A 22,359-nucleotide genomic window follows, 5' to 3' on the forward strand; every position below is an offset into this window, starting at 1 on the left:
CTACCATTCCACATGAAGGTTTGCTTTGAAGCTGCAATTTTGTTTCCAGACTCTGTTTAATTATTGCACAGAAAAAAGACATCCGAACAGTTATCTAGATAGCATTGTTGGCCAACTATGATCACAATTTCCATTGAAATCTATTGGTAACGACGAAACTTGCAACCATAGTTGGCTTTGGGAAACGCACCCCTGATTGGTTGAAGCTCTGATCTTCTTAATCCGATCACGATGATCACATGTTAATGTCAATAAACACTAAACATAGCCACAGACTCATGCTCAGCTCACAAAAGGCTGCAAATAGTCACTGATGCTCAGGGAGAAAAAACACTTTATATAAAGAATCATGAGTATTTTCTTTTCAAACGGGATAATTTGTGTAAAATAAAGATATTATTTTGTCTTGTGGAATACAGGCAAATATATGTGACCTGATCCAGCAAAATGAGTCACAGTGACCCAAATTTCAAAATTGAGATTTTGGTATTAATGGAAAGAGGCTTTCCATAAGCTTTCAAATGATATCCTAGTCAAAGTCATACCTTGAATGGTTGTAATGATATATACATTTGAATTATGGTCGTCTGTCCTCTTTTTCCAACTGAAAACCTGAGAAAATCGCTTTTAAAGTTTTTTGCCCGTTTTTTGTTGATATCTTTCAAAATCCATTGCATTTAAAGGGATATTTTATGGGAACTATTTATTGTAGTATTGTAGAGAGAGAGAGAGAGAGAGAGAGAGAGATGCAGAGAGACAAAGAAACAGAGAACAAATAATGTTAGCCTATGCAATCATATCTTTGTGTAGGCTAGTTGACAATAACAGTGTAACATATTCATAACGGAGATACCAACAGTTAAATATTGGGTTAAAATAAATCAAACACATTGTAATGGATTTTCCTTGCAGATAAATACACTCACAGAATAATTGCACTCACTCACATCCATACACGTTAAATACCACAGGGCTGTCACTTTCGCTGTCACTGTCATCAGAGGATGACACGTCTCCAGATCCAAAAAAATCACTGACTAGCCTTAGCCACTCTTGATGACCAGCATCAGAACTTAGGTTAGAAGCCTCCAGTGAGTTCAACGCTTTTGGCGACTTTTTGGCGACTTTGCTCTCTTTTGACAGCGACATTTCGCAAATTAATAATATTTAATCTTTCTGAGGAGATCTGCTAGCTTCTTTACACAGAGCGCTGCGAGTCTGACAGGAGGATGGCTGGACCAATCACGTGCCGGTCAGTCGAAACGGGGCTTCCCATTGACAAATGATCAGCGTTTGTGTTCATTTCTAAGCTTTTTGATTGGTTCTATACAACGTGTAACACCATATTTGGAGAGCAGAGACGTTTGAGGGGATTCCTGGGAAATGCTCAGAGGTGACAAGAGGAGTTGAGAAAAGCAATATTCATTTCCAGCGAATTTAGTAAAACTTTGTAAACTGTAATAGTCATTTAAATACCTTTACTCAATTATCTGGACTACGAAACTTTAGGAGATTATTTTTGAATGTCTGTTCTTTGAAATTTAGCACATAAAAAAAAAAAAAAAATTATTTCATTGGTTTTCCACATAATCGGCCCATATCTTAAAATGGAACGTTGCGACTTCCGACTCATTTCGCCAGATCGGGTCACATATGTTTATACATAGCTTCATTACGGCAGTACTAAATCTTTTTTTCACCAATTTTGCATGGTAAATGCATGAACTCAACTGTACATTAAAATAGTCAGGGGTTAAACTCTATTTTGTCCCAGCTACTGTATAAATTCAAAAGGTCTTGAGATAAAATATCAAAACATGACCTCACACTCTAAACCAGAGGTCTTCAATCCTGCTCCTGGAGAGCCACTGTCCTGCAAAGTTTAGTTCCAACCCTAATCAAACACACCTGAATCAGCTCATCAAGCACTTCAGAATCACTTGAGTATTCAAAGGCAGGTGTGCTGAAGCAGGTTGGAACTAAACTCTGCAGGACAGTGGCTCTCCAGGAGCAGGATTGAAGGCCTCTGCTCTAAACTAACAAATATGTTATAATACACTTAATAAACTTGTATTCAACTTTGAAAACAAAAAGATAATGACAATTTTAACATGAACTGCTGTTGTTAAATCTGTTAATCTTAATTTTCTAAACTGTTTCAGTATTTCAATATTTCAGCTTATATAGGCCTACCTGCTTATTTACAAACCACCTACAATCCAGTTTAGTAGGTGCAGTGAAATTACACCTATGTAAATGAGGCTGATTATAGATTATCACTCATTGACAAAAATTGCATATTAGCGTCAAACAAAACGGTTAAAGGGTCATGAAACCCTAGAACTCATTTTTTGAAATGTTAACAGATCTGTACAGGAAAAGTGTTTTTTATTTGTTTTTGTTTTGTTTTGTATTGTTTTTTTTAGCTATTTTGTTCTTCTGGATTAAAAAGCACAGTTAAGAAAAGTGATATCTAGTAAATGTGTTAGTTCGGAGTGGTGATTGGCTGCTGTGTCTATGTCATCAGTTTCTGAGCTTTTCTCTGCATTATTCATGAGAATGAGCTCTTTTAATCCAATCCCTAGGCTGTATTTTGCATGAAAAAACATTACAGTGGATAATTTAAATGTTACTAAAGACTGTTTTACTGTTCCTTCACTTCTACCTCTTCAGCCTCTTCTTCTGTTGGGATACATGTGTCATAAGTGTATGCTTACTCAGTACTAGGGGTGTGACACGAGATCTCGCAAGACTAAAATGTGATGAGATTTCTCGTTGAGTGAAAAGGTGTCTCATGATATTGCCATGACGGCACATGAGGCAGAGGGTGAAATTAGCATAGAATATGCCAACACTATTTTTACATTACATTATGGTGGCCACCGCGGTGACACCGCCTCCACTGTCGTTTAGCTGTTTTTATAAAAAATAAAAACCATTGTAAACGTCAGTCCTGTTTATCCAGCAAGAATTGCAGTCACACACAGTGCAACATGAATCACAGTTCACTGATCGCGTGACGATGGCAGAGGATTTGTTGCGCAACAGAGCCTAAGCGTCTGATAAATGTCTTATCTTGTAGAATGCGCGCTCAGCACCGCCACTCCTTGTTCACAGTATGTGCGATTGTGAATCCGAAAGCGAAAGTAAAACACGAGCCCCCTGATGGGCACAAATTAGGCTGTGTTGCTCTTTCAGGAAATGGGACCCATCACCAGTTCCAGAGCACAGGGAAATGACCGTGGCAACATTGAACAGTGAACTGAAACTGAAGCACTCACTTTTCCGCCCTCTAACCAGCCGTCAACAAACACAGAAATTCGATGCTGTTAAAACAGCAGCTGAGAGCTTAAAGCTCGCCATCACCGCTGCACTTGCGCTGTAGAACCACCAGCACTGAGAGAGTCTTCCTAGAATAACACCGACACACTCGCTCATTGTAAACAACAGCACTCATCAGAGACATCGACGCCGATCAGCTCCGAAGTGAAAGACAAGTAGTTTGTGCATCCGCTTCCGTTTTTATACCCGCGCTGCGGAGCCGAGCGCGAGATGCAATTCACGGATGCCAATCTGCATTGGCTCGTTTTAACAATACTCGAAGATGACAGGCTCCCTAAGCGTGATCCCAATCAGTCGACACGTCGACTACGTCGAACGTGAGCAACTGAAAGGGAACCACCATCTGTAGGCATTGCAGCGAAAATAACAGGCTCCAGCTAGCATTCTAAGGTTTACAACCGCTGTAGGCATCATTTTAAAGTGTTAAGAATACTAAATGTTCCCGTTGTCTATTGAAAAGATATAAAATTTACAGAGCAGCTCCCAGACGCGCCTCACTCACTCAACTGCATGCCGGAAGTCTCGATGGTTTGTAAATGTATACAGCTTTTAGGACTGCTTAAAGTTACTGACACAAGCGATAAAAAAAGAATGAATGGATGAATAAGAAAATCACGAGCTTGACATGTTTGATATTAAAAGGAAATAAGCCCGAAAGAGGCCGACGCCAACTGCAATCTGACGGCACTGTGGTCAGCAGTCGAATGGCACACTGTAGCGACACCAGCTCAATGAAGGGAATGTACAATTATTGATTATTAATCATCAATTATTAATTTTTAATAATCATACTGGCTATCACTTACACACTTTAAATCGCCCAAAAAGGGAATGCAAAGCCCATATAGTTGTATATCTATATATAAATAATTAACCACAACGAATTACAATTAATTATGAATATACAGATGGGCTATATATCAAATTTGTGAAATCCTACAAAATTACAAGACTTAAAGTATTCCGGCGGGGGACCAGATTTCCGGCTTGAGGGCAGGTCCGGCCTCCAGCGCAGGCAAAATTTATTTATCAGGCTGCAAATTACAGTCGGAGGCTTGAATGACTTGAATAACACACCGCTCCCCTTCAACCTACCTGTCACCACTATTGCCACCCAGCCTCGCTCTAACGTGCTTCTCTCTGAAACCAAAACAATGACTACGCGGATGCTGTAGCTAGTGTTAATGGCTTATTTACAACTTTAAACATCTAAAAGAAGCGCCGATCGATGGCGCAGGGCAGGTGGAAGACAGGCCTGTTGTTGTGGATTATGCAAAAGAAGTTTTGCAAAATGATCGACCAGACAAGTCATCGGATAAAGAGACGAAGAGCAGCAAGTTCTACGACTGATCCAACGTGAGTGTAGAGTTTATATGCTTATTCTGTGGAGTAAAGTCGGGCGAACGGGGTCGCTGCGTTGCCGCGCTTATCACCGGCGCTAAAATAAGCACTAAAAGGCTCTGTTGCTCTCATGAATTCATTCGCTGCATCGGATCTGTCCATCCCAGGTACCCCGCACGAGAGCACGATGTCGGACCATCCCCGCTCCGCTACGTGCCTCCTTTCTGCAGCCGTGCGCGTGGTGAGACAGGTGTGCACGGGAAAAACATGCGGTGTAACACATGCGCACACGTGTGCACGCTCCCACATGCACGTCAGTTCGAGCCGGTATTGACCCACTGGACACATGGTGAAAGTGGCAGAAAACAGACTGTGGCTCTAGTTCATTATATTACAGCTCTAAATTTTCATTTGGGCTCAGTCCCACAGCTACAGCCAAATCTAACCAACAGCCTGATTAACATAACATGTATGAGACTTAATCCTTTATTTACTAGATAATTTTGAAAAATATTAACTTCACATTTTGGTCTATACTTGTATTTTACCTCCCATATATTAAGTGTTTGCACAAATTGGAAATAAATTAGGTCCAAATATAGAGTAAATGTGTAATAAAAAGTGTAATAAAAAATAAATATAGGCCTAGGCTACATTGCCTATATACAGTAGTCTCTATCTAACTTTTTTTTTTTCCTTTTAAAGTACCGGATCGATAAGGAGTATCGATAAGAGGAGTAGTATCGATAAATACTTAACGATACCCATCCCTAACAGTGACAGTATCATATTACTTAGTTTGAGGTTGAACTGGAGTGACAGACTGTGAAAAACTTGCTTTTCTACAGTATGTGGGCTCTTCGACTTGCTCTTTGTGTAACCCGATTTGGCAAACCTTATCAATAGAGGATGATGTAGCTGCAATTTGTTGCTGTCAAGTGCAGCTACAATATGCTAATGAGACTACATGAGAAGTAGGACATATTATTTATTATTGTATCAATATGAACAGTTTAGATGCCCTTCAGACTTGCAGTGTAGAGATGTAGGCCAGGACTATATAAGATTTTATAGAGCTGTGCTTCCAAAACAGTGGACCAAGCCCAAAACATGTAGTTGACAGTTATTTAAAAATTTGGTTTGGCTTATTAAAAGTGGTCAAGAACCAACCTCACCCCCTGCCGCCTCAAGTTGCCATCCCACTCTGGGTAGTGCCACCCCTTTAAAAAAAATCCTTGCTCCGCCACTGTGCTGGAGACCACTGTATTGTGTGTTTTAGGTTATCTTTGCCAATAAAATGTATTCAAATCTGAATTACATAACATTGTATTGGCTGTCAATCACGATGGGTGAGTAGACGAGTTACAGCATGTCCACAATATCTTGTGGGGGTTTTGCATTAAGCCATTTGTGGTGCCCTTACCACATTGTGCCTCATATACTGTGAATGTTAGACCCAGTGACAGGCTGGCATGAAATGGCTTGCATAATACTAAGTAAGGAGGCCATAATATTTTTGACTCATGGCTGAAGTTAAGTTTCTCCAGCTCTCCCAAGGTTGGCAAAAAAAAATGCATCTCAAAATGCATCAGATTGATGCTTTAAAATATGGAATTTTCAACATTTTCTTCCTGGGGATCATGCCCCCGGACCCCCCTAAAGGGGTAATATCCTTCTCACCTTTTTCACCCCTGACCCGTTTTCATGCCTGAAACGGGCTTGGTAAAAGTCCTGGTTGAGCCACAGAAAGTTCAGGCTCAGGATTTTTTTTCACTTTAAGCCCTGAAATTAATATCACATCAAATAATTTGTTTGTCTGCCAAACGAATCATGCGATTTCTTATCGACTCTCAAGGAGGATTCTTATAAACTGTCAAGAAAGGCTATTCCTCTGGCCATGAGGAAGAACTTTCTTGTTTTACAAAATGATTAACTTGTAGTCTGATCACAATTACAGCTTGTAGCTAAAGATCGTACACATTTAAGAGGCTTTTGTTCTGTGAGCAGCAAACAGAGACAATCAAGCGTATCATTGTTTTTTAATAAATTAAACTATAAACTTACAACTACATCTAACAAAGAATACATATATGAATAGTATAATGAAAGTAAATAAAGAAAGACAGGAAAAGCAGATCACAGAATGGCAAACAAATAACAAACAATGAACCTTTGAGAACCAGCAAAGAAAATCAAAATCACCTTAAGCAGGGGCAGACAATCTTAAGCATTTAAATCTTTGTAAAAGAATACTTGCATTGATCTTTTGTTGCTGATGCGTGTGTGTGAGTGTCCGTTCTCGGTGTGTCAGTTAGTTGGACGCGTTCTTTCGTTTCTTCCGGAGCTTGCGTCGTTCGCGGGAAGTTCAAACAGTTTACTTGTAAGAGTTACCAGAAACTTAGTTTAAAGTCTGTTTCACTCGTAGGTAGAAATGAATGAACACGAGACTAAACAAGACAAGAACGTAAAACAAAACGGAGATAGTACAAACTTTAGATAACGAAACCAACTTGAAGAAAACAAAAGCTTAAAGAAGCAAAACGAAGAGCGACGAAAACATGAAGAGACAAAACGTGAAGACGAGAAGAGCTACAGAACGAAGAAAAAGCAACCAGCTATGGTGTGTGTCTCCTTCTTTAAGCATTTCAAAGTCCACCCCTTTTTTGAGTAGTTAGACTAATCGGATCAAGACATTCTGAGCGCGAAAAAGTTTCTTTGTCTCAGCTCGCAGCTTAATTTGCATTTTTTATGATAGTGTTAGGATTTTGTCAGTTCTACTCCAAATGAGGGTAAACACAGTATAATACATTTTATCATAACCCTAATACATATATTTAGCCTAAGCACCCCGAGAGGTTTAATTAGAGACCAAGATTGATATAACTGGAAGATACAACATAGAGATACATTCTTATTCTTTAAAATAGGCATTTAAAAGTTCAACTAACAACTAGGAATAACACAACTATGTCCATATAAGGGCAAATAATACATGCATACTTTAATACATCATATACAGATTTTGAATCCCTTATATTCTGAATTAAATGCAAGGAATCTTTGTGTGTGTGTGTGTGTGTGTGTGTGTGTGTGTGTGTGTGTGTGTGTGTGTTAGTGTTGTCAAAAGACCCGGTACTTCGGTACCAAGTCGGTACTATTTTTTTTTTAAACGTCACGGTACCAGGTTTTCTCAAACCCGGTACTTGATGCGCGTGCATGCCCGAAGCGTGTGCGGTTGCGTCCTCTTTATAAAAGCGCTGATGCCGATCGGCGGTGCTGCTGCTGTTGTGGTGCTGATGTTTTTGCGCGTGCAGATACGTTATTTCAAATGGCGCGCGGCAAGCGCGCTCATAATAGAAGCGGCGCGCTCGTTTTTCCATGTGCGCCTGTGTTCATGAATGCATAGCAACGACAGACGCCACAGGAGTACAAACGCTTGTGCGATCTGCGCTCTCCATGACGACGAGGAACTCTTAGCAGGTTTAAAAAGCCCTTTAAAAGTTAAATATGAATGCAGTTTTGGATTAAATAAAAGTATAGTCAAGTCAAATAAAACATAAAGTATCTCCTGTATAGTTTGGTAATGCTACAATAAGATACCATTCATTAACATTACTTAATGCGTTATCTAACATAACACATTGAGTGAACAATATATTTTTACAACATTAATTAATGTTTGTGAATGTTATTTAATACAAACACTTGATTGGTCATGTTTGTTCACTTCATTCATTGTGCATTAAATAATGTTAACAGAAATAATGTTAACTTTTGATTTTAAAAATGTATTTTAAAATTAACCCCTAAAGGAGAATAATTGCGACAGTATATAACTATTGTTTTTTTTGTTAGGTCATTTTATCTAATGTTATCTAACAAATGGAATCTTGTTTTAAAGTGTTTTTAATACTACAGTTTCCATCTTTGTAACTGTGATATACACTTTAATATAATTATGTAAATTTAATCTAAATTAAGCTTTGGTACCGAAATTGGTACCGAGAACCGTGGATTTTCACTGGTATCGGTACCGAATACTGAAATTTTGGTACCGTGACAACACTAGTGTGTGTGTGTGTGTGTGTGTGTGTGTGTGTGTGTGTGTGTGTGTGTGTGTGTGTGTGTGTGTGTGTGTGTGTGTGTGTGTGGAATGACATCTCTGAGGTCTTCTGGCTTGCCCGGATTTCTTCCTCACAGAGAGAGAGGGGGAGAATAGATAACGGCTCTCTTTGAAACTGCAAGAGAAAAGCTTGAAAAGGGTTCTGTTCAACTTTACTAGGTAACCAACAAGTCAAAAGGGCAATTTGATCCCGACTCATCGGCGCTAAGCTGTGATTTACATTTTAAAAGGTTAATGGTTAAAAGCTTTTCTGAATCTTAATTTGACAAGTCACTGTGAGGTTGTCCATATGCTACAGCACATATCACACAAATTACTTATTACTTATCATTTTACACATACACTATATGACTTGAGGAAAATAAAACTATTGGCTGCCATTTGATAATTATGTGGTAACTGGGAAAACACAATCAAGAAACTAATGAATGCACAAACTAATGGTTCTACAAAACTTCATACTGGGTCCTAAAGCAAAACTTTGAAATTTGTGAGGATGAACATCTGTTTTTCCTCTTGGGAATGATATTTGTTTCGGTCTTCAGCAACAACTGGTTCTGCTCCGCTCGCTTTCCCATGCATCGGCACTTTTAGATTTGGATAGATTGACTGAGCACAATTAAATATGTTCGGTGAATATACATTTTTAAGTGAAGACCTTAAGCTCTGATTCGTACAATGCATCTTTTTGCATTGGGGTAATTATTTGAAAGTGATTTATTTAGCCAATATTTAATTGTCAATTTCCCAACAAATTATATATATATATTTTTTTTTAATTACAGTGTACTTCATTCTCCGTTTTAAGGAAATCTGCATTTTAAAGACAATAGCAGATGCACAATGTGAAAATAATGACAAATCAAAAACTATTGTGATATTAAAAACTGGCATAAATGAGTTTGAAATTCAGCCAGAAAAAAAAAAATGGTGCATTAGCGCAGGCACAGTTAGGCCGTGTGTCTACCAAAGCGTTTTTACCAAGCTGAAAACGCTAGGCGCTCTGCTGAAAATGCCTAGCTGTGAGCGCTTGAGAGTGTTTTGGCAGCGTTGCGTTTTTTTTTTTTCAGTTGAGACACGTTGCTCGTTATGATGCGGAATATCCGCGAAAGTGTTACTAGTATCTCATTTTGTTTCTGTGTTGAATGTTGATTCTATATTAAAATGTCTATACAATGTAATGTATTTTCTCTGTCTCTTGTTTTAAATGATTTTGTTCCGTTATTATGCTTGTTGTTGTCATCTGTTGACGTTGTACAAGCAGAATGTGGCGGTTGGTCAGTGTGGTTTTAGTCCCGTCCCTCCTCCATTGTGAATGGATGGTTGGGTAAAAAGTGACAGTGATGAGCGGAGCGTTTTACCCAAAGTTGAACATTCTTCAACTCTCGGCGACCTGTAAAATACGCCGAGCGTTCGGCGCTTCAGTGTGAAAAAAACGCTCAGCGCCTCGCTACGCTCATGGCGTTTTAAAAAGCGTGAAAAAACGCTTTGGTGGACACACGGCCTTAGAGTGCAGAGTGATGTCTATTATCTAATTTCCTTACATGTGGCACATACATTTTCAAGCAGCACTGATTTAAGTTTGTATGTACATTAACATTAACATGAGTGGCATGAGTAATTGTAGTCGGTGTGTACAATGAGTTTGTCTTTTGAAAAGGTGACGTGGCGTGACATGGTGACATCTTCTCTTTTGTTTGACTCCTTTGCCAATGCCAGTACGAGGACTTCTAATGGATATACTGTATAAGTAACTGCATTTCTGTGTGGGCAATTCTGCAACTGCATTAGATTTCAGTTACTTTGACTTTGAGACGCCTGGAATGATCAGACGGGCCATTTGCGTTCTATAGGCTGTATGGTTTGCACCCTTGGTGTATTGTATATTTTATATCTCTTAAAATGAAGCATAGTAACATGAAGACCTCCTGTTGTTGTAGAATATCTGGCTGTATGGTGACAGAAGAAGGGTGTGCTGCTCTGGCATCAGCTCTGAGATCAAATCCTACACACCTGAGAGAGCTGGGTCTGATCTACAATCACTCTGGACCTGGGACTCTGGACAAACTCAAGTATGTTGAGCATAATTATGTCTGCTGTGTGTGTGAGAGAATTTGTCATTGGTTTTGTGTTTGTCAAGAGATGCTTCCTTGGTTCTCAAAAAAAGATTGCAACAAAAAAAAAAAAAAAAATAGGCAATGCATTTATATGAAAGTAAAATGTTGTGCTTCACTGGGGGTCTATGAGAGGATTCTGAATGTTATTTGCATTTAAAAAAATAAATAACATCAACGGCCATCTGAATATCTTTGGATATTGAGCTTTAAATTATATATTTTTGTCCCATATGGAAGCTCATCTTCTCTATGATGATTGGATGAGCTTTCAGATTAACAGGACTTTTCAACAAACAGAAATGTATTGTAAAGTAATGTACTGTAAAAAAGTTTGTACTTCTGAATATTCACAAAATATATTCCTCAGTGTTCTCAGGCTCCCTGGCCCACAAAAATTACAGTAAGGGTGGGTGATAAACACATAACATGTCGTATGCATGTGGTTAATTATGCTCTGTGGATAATTTTAAAGTGGATGAAAAGATGATTAGGATCCATGGATGCATGGAATGTATTGTCCCAAGATAGCTGCAGAAAAGGTTGTCCGGAAAGTAAAAAAGCTGAAAGCTGAAAGCTTTCAGGGGAGCCCAGGTCCTTTTCAGGGGAGCCAAGCTCCCCTTAGCTCCCCCGTAATTCGAACCCTGATCTTACATATAAGTGTACATCATTCGATCCTGTTAAGTGTCCTGTTAAGTGTTAAGTGTTTTTTGTGTATACTCACGATAAAAACAAAGTGTTGTGCTTTTCGCCAAATAAAGAAAAATAAACATGATGTGAGTTCTGCCTTCTCTCTGTCAGTGAAGTCCATTCTGAAACGCGTCCGAAAATGAACTGTAACTCAGCGAAAACTCAGTCACACAGGCACGAGAGATATGTCTTTATAAAGCTTGAATTCTGTGTGTGAATGAATGAACGGCACAGGGACACGCTGTTGTTTACTACAGCTGTAGTAAACAACAGCGTGCAGCTGTGTCGTTCATTCATACTCACATTTAACTTGCATTAGTAAAAATGTTATTTTTACATGAACACATCTACTAGTTTAGCTTTTACCAAACTATATTGCTATACTGAGATGAGAAAAAATCGACTGAAATATGTTGAAATAAAATGTCTTTGTATAAGCAATGTATTAAACTGCAAATTATATTACATTGATATGCTAATACAGTATATCATAAAAACGATATGTTACAGACGAAATATGAATGTTTAGACAAGATTTTGTTGACTAGTTTTGGATAGATTATAAAGTTTTTACTGTAAAAAAACAACTGCCACATCAAATAAGCTTTTGTTTGCCAATTTCTGCTCATATGTTAGTTATATAGTATGTATGTTATATGTTAATATATAGTATGTGATATTTTGTCAAAAATAAAAGTAGGTATATTGAATTATCAACTAAGATGTTATTATAGTGTTTGTTCCAATATTCAAACTAATGTATCCTTAAAGGACAAGTTCAGTATTTGAAGTATTTGAAGTATTACACTTAAAGCCCTGTTTTCAGATAGTTTCTGATGAAATACAATGGTTAAGATTGAAATTTAGACAAATGCTGCTGGCCCGAGAATTTTCAGTTTTTGTGGTAGCAACCCCCCCCCCCTCCACCTCCACCTCCACCTCCACAATGGCTGCATAGGTGCACTGGAACAATACTTCCTAAAACGCATTAAACTTTCGTTTGCAAAGACGTGAAACTCACCGAGTGGTCAGGGGTGTTCACTGATACTTATACACTGATGCTTTCCAACAGGTGTTTTACCATTCGTTGTAAAACTGTGGACCTATTTTTCCAAACGCCTCACACCCGAACATTCTTCCGTTGAGAGCTTGAATAATAGACACTCCAGCCGGCAGTGGAGTAATACCGTACTTCACGGCACATCCAATACAAGTCAATGGAGTTGGACAAAAACTATGATAAAACCTGTTGGAAAGCATCTTTTGCAGCGATTTTTGTGTGAGCATATCAGTGAACACCCGTTTGTTTGCAACACTTGATTATCTACTCAAAATAACAATAGGTATTACAGTGATAAAAAAATAATAGAATCAAATGCGTTTCTGATTTGTTTATGTTTCTGTCGGCTGCATTAACATATCAATGTTGAATGAAAGCAATCTCGTCAGCAACTTTAAATATGCAACTTCGCTGGCTAATGAATGCATAAAAGTGACTAGATATAAACTAATGCAAATAGATGGTAACAACTGCAACATTAAACATTTGGGTCAGGTTTGCGTGTGTTTTTGTCACTTTGTTTTAACCGCTTGAGGTAAGCTATTAATGTGAGTCCTCTTAGCCTCGACGGCAAACATACTTCTGTTCTTTCTATTTTTTCCTGTGATCAAAGCTGAATTTATCACTTTCAAGCCCCAAAAAGCTAGTATAGACATCATAAATGTAATCCATGTGACCAGCATATCAACCTTAATTTTATGAAGCGACACAAGTGCTTTATTTGTGCAATACATAATTTACCACTTTATTTACAAAATATGAATCTCCAAAGTGTTTATGAGAGCACCCTGACTTATGCGTGTTGTGTTGACGTGAAAGCAGACGTTGTTGCATGAACCTGCGTTGGAGATTAATATTTTCTAAATAAAGTGGTAAATTGTTTTTTTGTGCAAACAAGGCACAAAACAACTGAAGTTGCATGGATTACTTTAATGACTGGTATAATTAAATAATGGTAGTAATTACTTTACTACCTTTTTGGGGATTGAAAGTAGTATTTGCATAGGCTGTCAATGGAGGGACAGAAAGCTCTAAGCCTTTATTAAATACATATTAATTTGTGTTCCGAAGATGAACGAAAGATTTACTTGTTTGCAATGACACAAGGATGAGTAATTAATGACAGAATTTTCATTTTTTGGTGAACTAACCCTTTAAAGGGACTTTGGTACTGTTGGGCACCCTTACTTGACAAAGGCAGTGTCACAGTAATACATAATTAACCCTACTCAAAATAACTTACCTACAAGAAAGAATGAAAGCAAGAAAGAAAGAGATAAAGTTTATGTTCACAATATGATAAACTGGGTACATAACAGACACCCTCTCTCTCTCTCTCTCTCTCTCTCTCTCTCTCTCTCTCTCTCTCTCTGTATTTTCTATTGTGGATCACAGAGGAGGGATCATGATTTCAAGACTACACAAATGTAAGTCCTCAAAGACACAGTTTTAGTATTTGTTGTTTTGTGGTTGTAAATGTTGGTGTTGTAATGTGTGTTCTTGTGTTCAGATGCCGTTGATCTCACACTGGATCCAAACACAGCAAACTCTCAACTCATTCTGTCTGAGGAGAACAGAAAGGTGACGTGTGTGAATAAGCAGCAGTCGTATCCTGATCATCCAGAGAGATTTGACAAGTGTTTGCAGGTCCTGTGTCAAGAGAGTCTGACTGGACGCTGTTACTGGGAGGCTGAATGGAGTAGAACTATTTATATATCAGTGTCATATAAAGGAATTGAGAGGAAAGGATGGAGTGCTGACTCTATGTTTGGACAGAATGAGAAGTCCTGGAGTCTGAAGTGCTCTGATGACAGATTCACTGTCTATCACAATAAGAAGGAAACTGTTGTTTCTGCTGGTTCAGGATCCTGTAAGAGAGCAGGAGTGTGTGTGGACGTGTCGGCCGGCACTCTGTCCTTCTACAGCATCTCTGACACACACACACTCACACACTTACACACATTCAACACCACATTCACTGAACCACTCTATGCTGGATTTAGACTTCATTACAACTCTTCAGTGTTTCTGTCACATTAAACACACACACACACACACACACACACACACAAAATCATGGGTTAAGACAAATGGGGGTGTCACTGATACAACACACAGTGCATGCGTGCAATGAAAATACCGTAATACATGTGAACAAGGTTGCACCAATATACCAAACTCCTCCCTTTTTAAACTGGAACCTAACATAGACCAAACTTAATATGGTCTAACCTAAAACACATGCATTATTTTAAAATTTAAAGTGACCAACAAATTGAACTATTATGTTGTCTTGCACAATATTTATCTATTACTTAGACCTAAAGATTTAAAGATTTTCCACTTAGAGCTTTACGTTGCCTTTGTAGATTGCGACGTTCTGTTTGCTTCCTGAATTTGATCAGGTTGACCTTCTGGGTCAGACGGTTCCAGCTCTCTGCATTCCACCAACTGGCAAGCAATCAAAGATGTCATAATTGATCCCTTTTGGTTGCTGTTCTGAAAACCTTGATGGTAGCATGTGATCGACATCCACTTTAACATGTTGATGGCCTTGCACATAGTAAGTCAGAGGTATTGTACAATGCAGAATAGTGCCTAGTATTCAGACAGTGCCTGTCTGAAGTCTCGTCCCAACACCATCTCCCCCAAACTGAATGTCCGGAGTAACTTTTGATTTATTATGCCCTTTCTGCTGTTGCATCTGGTGCTTGGATATTTTGTGGCGGAAACAAGCTTCCATAGGTTTCAAAAGTAAAAAGGGATATTAAATAAAACATTACAAATATACCAAAAATACAAACAAAAACATTACCTCAGGAGGTGGGCCTAAACAAAAGAAAAAAAATACCTCTAAAGGGGAAATTAACATTAACTTACCTATACATAAAAGAAAGAAAACAAAACAACTTATACCTTCCCTCACTCCCTGACTATCCATTAAACAGGAGAAACGACACAGGTATCCTCCTGGCATACAAGTGTATCCTTGCATGCAAGTTCAAGGCCAAGAGCAATTTTACAGGCTTGTCTGAAAGTCAAATTCCTCTCGGATAATGGTAAGCTTCATCTGATAACCACAGACAAGCTGATCCCTCTGAGCATCATTGAGGAATTGGCCAAACTTGCATGTGCTAGCAAGTCTTTTCAAGTCAACTATGTAGTCTGTTAACGTTTTACCTTCTGTCTGATATCGTCTGTGAAATCTGAAGCGTTCAGCATATTGTTTTTGGCTTAAAATGTTTCAATCATATCTTTATAAGTCAGTTCTATCACCATCCTTGGTGGTTCAAATTCTTCAGTAGCCCATACTCTGTGGGACACAAGACACTCGGGAACATATCAGCTTTTATTTCTGCTGCAAAGTCATTTGCTGCCAGCCATCTTTCAAATCATTCTAAGTAAAAAAATTGTTCTTTCAAATTCAGGAATGCGGCCAATCACTGCCATTTTGCAGTCACTTTCATTTCCATTTATCACCTCCATATAAATCTGAATTATTATTTTTTTTTTTACTCCAGTTTATTTTCTCCCATATCTGTTTTCTTGTACTTGTGATTTCTCCATGAAGTACTAAACATGCCAACTAGATGTCAGTCTTTTCTGGAGTTGGTTCAAATCCCTCTCGGAGCTTTACAAGTTGGACTGAAGGGGTTACATATACACTACAAGAGCGGGAAAATTAGGAACTGTGTGACTGAGAAATATCAGACGTTTCTCTGTTTCAGAGCATCAAGCGGATGTTTCTCCAGATGTTTCTTGTGTCTCAATAAAGAGGGCAATTAGTTGTCTTCTGCTCTCACTACATATTCAACTTTGAGGAAAATCCTTGAGTTTCTTCATCTAGCATGTGTTGAAAGCTGATTCTTCCAACATCCTGGACATACTGGATGAACTCATGTGCTTAAATGTGTTTGAACACACTAGACTCGTCCTTCATCAGTGGGGGTTTTATAGCACTAATGAAAATGATCTTGTAACGACAAACTGATAGGAAACAAGTGCGAGTGCACAATAAGTTTATTTTGTAATAAACACTCAGGGTAAATGACAGATACAGTATTCTTCTTGATGAGATCGTCAGTGCACAGCCAACAGGAGATCGCCAGGAACACAGCAAACAGGAGAGCGTGACACAGGGGCTGAGACAGGCGATCCTCAGTGAGTGGGTGAGTGAAGAATCCGTAGTGAGATCGACCGTGAAGAATCCGTGGTGACATCGACAATGAAGAATCCGTGGTGAGATCGACAATGAAGAATCCGTGGTGAGATCAGCAGTGAGGAATCCAATCCAGCACAGTGCAGGCGAAACACGAGGAAAACAAACAGGAGCAGGCACGCATACGGGGATTCATCAACAACGATCTGACAAACATGGGACGAAAGACAGGGCATTAAATAGGCTGTGATAATTACAATCAGCTGTCGCAGATCAGGGTGATAGGGAGATCAGTGACAACGCCCACATGAAACAATGAATGAACTGAGACACACCCACACACTCACACACACACACGTAAACACACAGACTAGAATGAGACAGCGGATCTACCAACCGTGACAGTACCCTCTCCCCTAGGAACGCCTCCTGGCGTTCCCAGACAACCCTACCTGTCGATTGAAATCATCGATGAGGGAGTGATCCAGGATGTCTCGAGCAGGTACCCAACTCCTCTCCTCCGGACCGTAACCCTCCCAGTCCACCAAGTACTGAAACCCGCGTCCCCTCCGTCTCGAGTCCAGGATACGATGTACCGAATAAGTAGGTTCCCCATCTACGAGTCGCGGCGGGGGAGGAACCGGGGCAGGCGGATTAAGATGAGAACGAAACACGGGTTTTATTTTGGATACATGAAAGGCGGGATGAATTCTCCTGTACGCTGGAGGAAGTTTGAGGCGGACTGTCACCGGACTAATAATCTTGGTGACAGTGAACGGGCCAATGAATTTGGGGGCAAGCTTATTAGACACGGAGCGGAGAGGAATGTTCTTAGTAGAAAGCCACACTTTTTGACCAGCGACGTATACGGGTGGCTTACACCGGTGGCGATCGGCTTTAGCCTTGGTGCGCGCCCCCACATGGAGCAGAGTCTCACGGGCTCTAGTCCATGTGCGGTGACACCTCTGGACGAAGGCGTGAGCGGAGGGGACCGCGACTTCGGGTTCCAGACTCGGAAAGATAGGTGGCTGGTATCCTAAGCTACACTTAAACGGAGAAAGGCCCGTGGATGACACTGGCAACGAGTTATGTGCGTACTCAACCATAGAGAGTTGTTGGCTCCAGGACGAAGGATTCTTATAGACCAAACATCGCAACATTCTCTCCAGGTCTTGGTTGGCTCGCTCAGATTGACCATTGCTCTGGGGATGATAACCCGAAGACAGACTGACTGTGGCCCCTAATAATCTACAAAACTCTCGCCAGAATTTGGACACAAACTGGGAACCTCTGTCAGAAACCACGTCCATCGGGAGGCCATGTAACCGAAAGACGTGATCAATGACCGTGACCGCTGTCTCCTTGGCTGATGGTAGTTTGGGCAAGGGAATGAAATGTGCCGCCTTCGAGAACCGGTCCACTACGGTTAAAACAACCGTCATGCCATTAGAGGGCGGGAGGGCGGTGACAAAATCTAGCGCTATGTGGGACCAGGGTCTAGAAGGGACAGACAGCGGTCGAAGTAACCCATCAGGAGGTCGGTTAGACGTCTTAGCAGTGGCACAAACTGAACAAGCCAAAACAAAATCGTGAATGTCGCGAGCCATTAATGGCCACCAGAATCGTTGCTTTATTAAGTAGCTAGTACGACTTACTCCTGGATGACAAGCCACGTTGGAGCAATGACCCCATCGAATAACGTCGGACCGCGACCCCTCCGGCACAAACAAACGATTCGGTGGGCAACCGGGCGGAGGCGTTACCCCTTCTAAGGCCGTCTTGACCTTCGACTCGACCTCCCATACGAGTGTGGAGATAACTACTTTCTCGGGTAAAATACACTCGGGAGTAACCGGGCGTTCGGATGGATCAAAAATACGAGATAATGAATCGGGTTTGATGTTCTTGGAACCCGGGCGGTACGAGAGAGTAAAGTCAAAACGTCCGAAAAAAAGTGCCCACCGAGCCTGTCTGGAGTTGAGTCTTTTGGCAGATCTAATATATTCAAGGTTCTTGTGATCGGTCCAAACGATAAAAGGTACCCCCGACCCCTCTAACCAATGACGCCACTCCTCCAACGCTAACTTGACGGCCAACAACTCTCTGTTACCAATGTCATAGTTACGTTCGGCAGGTGATAAACGATGGGAGAAAAACGCGCAAGGATGCATCTTGTCATCTGAGGACGCGCGCTGGGATAGAACTGCTCCTACCCCCACCTCTGACGCGTCGACCTCCACCACGAACTGACGTGTGGAATCAGGGGCGACGAGGATGGGAGCCGAAACGAAGCGACTCTTGAGGTTGGAGAACACAGCCTCAGCTGTGTCCGACCACCTGAACGTCGTTCTGGGGGAGGTCAAGGCAGTCAGAGGCGCGGCTAGCTGGCTGAAATTGCGAATGAAACGCCGATAGAAATTGGCGAACCCCAGAAACCGCTGTAGGGCCTTACGGGAATCTGGACTTGGCCAATCCATCACAGTCTTAACCTTGTCAGGATCCATGCGCATTCCCTCAGAAGAGACGATGTATCCTAAAAAAGAGACAGACTGTGCATGAAATTCGCATTTCTCCGCCTTGACAAAAAGCCCATTCTCTAGCAGCCTCTGAAGCACTCGTCTGACGTGCTGAACGTGTTCCTGGAGAGACGAAGAAAAAATCAATATGTCATCCAGGTAGACATATATGAACTGATCAACCATGTCTCTCAACACGTCATTGACGAGTGCCTGGAAAACCGCTGGGGAGTTGGAAAGCCCAAAAGGCATAACCAAATATTCAAAGTGTCCCCTGGGGGTATTGAAAGCGGTTTTCCATTCATCCCCCTTCCTGATGCGAACCAAATGATAGGCATTACGTAAATCCAATTTTGTGAAAATGGATGCTCCCTGCAACCTCTCGAAAGCTGAAGACATCAACGGCAAAGGATAAGTATTCTTTACCGTGATGTTATTCAGCTCCCGGTAATCAATACAAGGCCGCAGAGAACCATCCTTCTTACCCACAAAAAAGAATCCCGCCCCCGCGGGAGAAGAGGAAGGTCGGATGAATCCGGCTGCTAAAGAATCAGAAATATATTTCTCCATGGCCTCCCTCTCAGGAACCGAAAGAGAGTAAAGTTTGCCCTTAGACGGAGACTTACCTGACACTAGATCTATTGCACAGTCATAGGGACGATGCGGAGGGAGAGAAGCAGCCCGAGACTTACTGAACACTTCCTTCAGGTCCAGATACTCCGCAGGCACGTTTGATACATCCACCGCCTTCTCCTGTAACACAGAAACAGACACAGACGGACAGGCAGAAACAAGACAGGACTCATGACAGGACACGCTCCACATAGAAATAGTGTTGGAGCCCCAATCCACACGAGGATTGTGTCTGACGAGCCAAGGGTGACCCAACACCACCGGGGCGACAGGAGAGTCCATAAGGAGGAAGGGAATAGTCTCAACGTGGTTGCCAGAGGTGATGAGGGTTATGGGACCAGTGGAGAGAGAGATGTTGGGGAGCTGTTGACCATTTAGAGCACTGACCGAAATCTGATGGGGAAGAGACAAGATGGGAAGGTGTAACTTGTGAGCTAACTGAATGTCCATGAAGTTCCCCTCGGCCCCGGAGTCCAAAAGTGCCTGGCAAGTGTGCGTGCTGTTGGCCCATCTCAGCCTTACCGGCAGGAGAGTGGATGGTGAGGACTTCCCGGCGGAGATCCCACCCGATAGTAGCCTCAACTTTACTATCGGGCTTGCTCCTTTTACCGGGCAAGAGTGTAAGAAGTGTCCATGGCCGCCGCAGTAAAGGCAGAGTCCCTGGGATCTCCGCCTTTCTCTCTCCTGCCGGGAAAGCCGGGCTCTCCCTACCTGCATGGGCTCGGGATCGTTGGTGGGTCCGACCGTGCTCTCCTCCAGGCTGCCCCTCGGCTCGACTCCGCCATGGATGCGGCGGGGAGGGAGGTGTTGGTCCAGCTGGTTGATGCGGGCATCCACCCGCAGAGCCAGGTCGATGAGTCCGTTGAGCCGAGGAGGCAGGTCCAGCAGGTAGATCTCGCGTTGAACACGGTCGGACAGCCCATGCAGGAACATATCCCACTGTGCCTCCTCGTTCCACTTGCACTCCGCCGCCAGGGTCCGAAACTCAATCGAGTAATCCGCCACCGAAGAGCTTCCCTGTTTCAGGTCGGCTAGTCTTCTGGCCGCCTCCCGGCCGGCCACCGCACGGTCGAAGACCCTCTTCATCTCTGTGGAGAGTGCGTGGAACGAGGCGCAGCATTGGTCCTGGTTCTCCCACACCGCTGTTCCCCACAACGCTGCTCTCCCCTTCAGCAACGTAAGGACGAAGGCCACCTTGGAATTCTCAGTCTCAAACGTCTTCGGCTGTAGAGCAAAATGCATAGAACACTTTGTGAGAAACGCTCTGCAAAAGTTTGGCTCACCAGCATAGCTCTCAGGAACAGGTAGTCGTGGTTCTGGACGATCTCTGACGTCTGGCACGACGGGGGGAACAGGCGGTGTGGGCGGCACAGTGGGAGGGCTCAGCAGTTGGATTTGCTGAGTGAGCCCGGACACCTGTGTCACGAGCGCTTGAACCGCGCGTCCGGTGTTAGAGATACTCTCCTGTTGCTGATCCATCCTGGCGATACTGTGGTCCACAAAATCCTTGAAGGACTCCGCGCTCGCTGCTTCCATGGTGGTCAGATCGTTCTGTAACGACAAACTGATAGGAAACAAGTGCGAGTGCACAATAAGTTTATTTTGTAATAAACACTCAGGGTAAATGACAGATACAGTATTCTTCTTGATGAGATCGTCAGTGCACAGCCAACAGGAGATCGCCAGGAACACAGCAAACAGGAGAGCGTGACACAGGGGCTGAGACAGGCGATCCTCAGTGAGTGGGTGAGTGAAGAATCCGTAGTGAGATCGACCGTGAAGAATCCGTGGTGACATCGACAATGAAGAATCCGTGGTGAGATCGACAATGAAGAATCCGTGGTGAGATCAGCAGTGAGGAATCCAATCCAGCACAGTGCAGGCGAAACACGAGGAAAACAAACAGGAGCATACGGGGATTCATCAACAACGATCTGACAAACATGGGACGAAAGACAGGGCATTAAATAGGCTGTGATAATTACAATCAGCTGTCGCAGATCAGGGTGATAGGGAGATCAGTGACAACGCCCACATGAAACAATGAATGAACTGAGACACACCCACACACTCACACACACACACGTAAACACACAGACTAGAATGAGACAGCGGATCTACCAACCGTGACAGATCTTTGGGACGGTTGTCTTCACTGCGGGTCTGAGCGGCTCTGCTCAGTTTCATCCTTGCCACTGAACACTGATACATTATACATGTGGAATCCAGATGTTTCTCATGGTGTTTTTGCTTTTCAGAAGATAATCTCATTTTAGTTATAAAATTCTCAAAAATGTTTATAATTTAATGGGGTCATTAGATGTTTGAAAAAGATATTACACATTACTGCTAGAGAAAAGAAGTATTTATGAAAATAGACT

The 22,359-nt window shown here is 41.8% G+C and overlaps 1 protein-coding gene across 2 annotated transcripts in view; it reads left to right on the top strand.

Annotated features, from left to right (window-relative positions):
* Positions 1–15,556, top strand: part of LOC308698346 (NACHT, LRR and PYD domains-containing protein 3-like) — a 56,182-nt gene extending 40,626 nt beyond the window's left edge. For both annotated transcript variants that reach the window (XM_081378344.1, XM_081378345.1), the window contains exons 10-12: positions 10,747–10,878; positions 14,066–14,097; positions 14,181–15,556. In XM_081378344.1, the coding sequence (XP_081234470.1) occupies positions 10,747–10,878; positions 14,066–14,097; positions 14,181–14,710 (694 nt within the window). In that variant the 3' untranslated portion in view covers positions 14,711–15,556. The remainder of the gene's footprint in view (positions 1–10,746; positions 10,879–14,065; positions 14,098–14,180) is intronic.
* The last annotated feature ends 6,803 nt before the right edge of the window (positions 15,557–22,359 follow it).

The sequence above is a fragment of the Scardinius erythrophthalmus genome, assembly GCF_964197995.2.
Source record: "Scardinius erythrophthalmus genome assembly, chromosome: 1".
Classification (NCBI taxonomy): Eukaryota; Metazoa; Chordata; class Actinopteri; order Cypriniformes; family Leuciscidae; genus Scardinius; species Scardinius erythrophthalmus.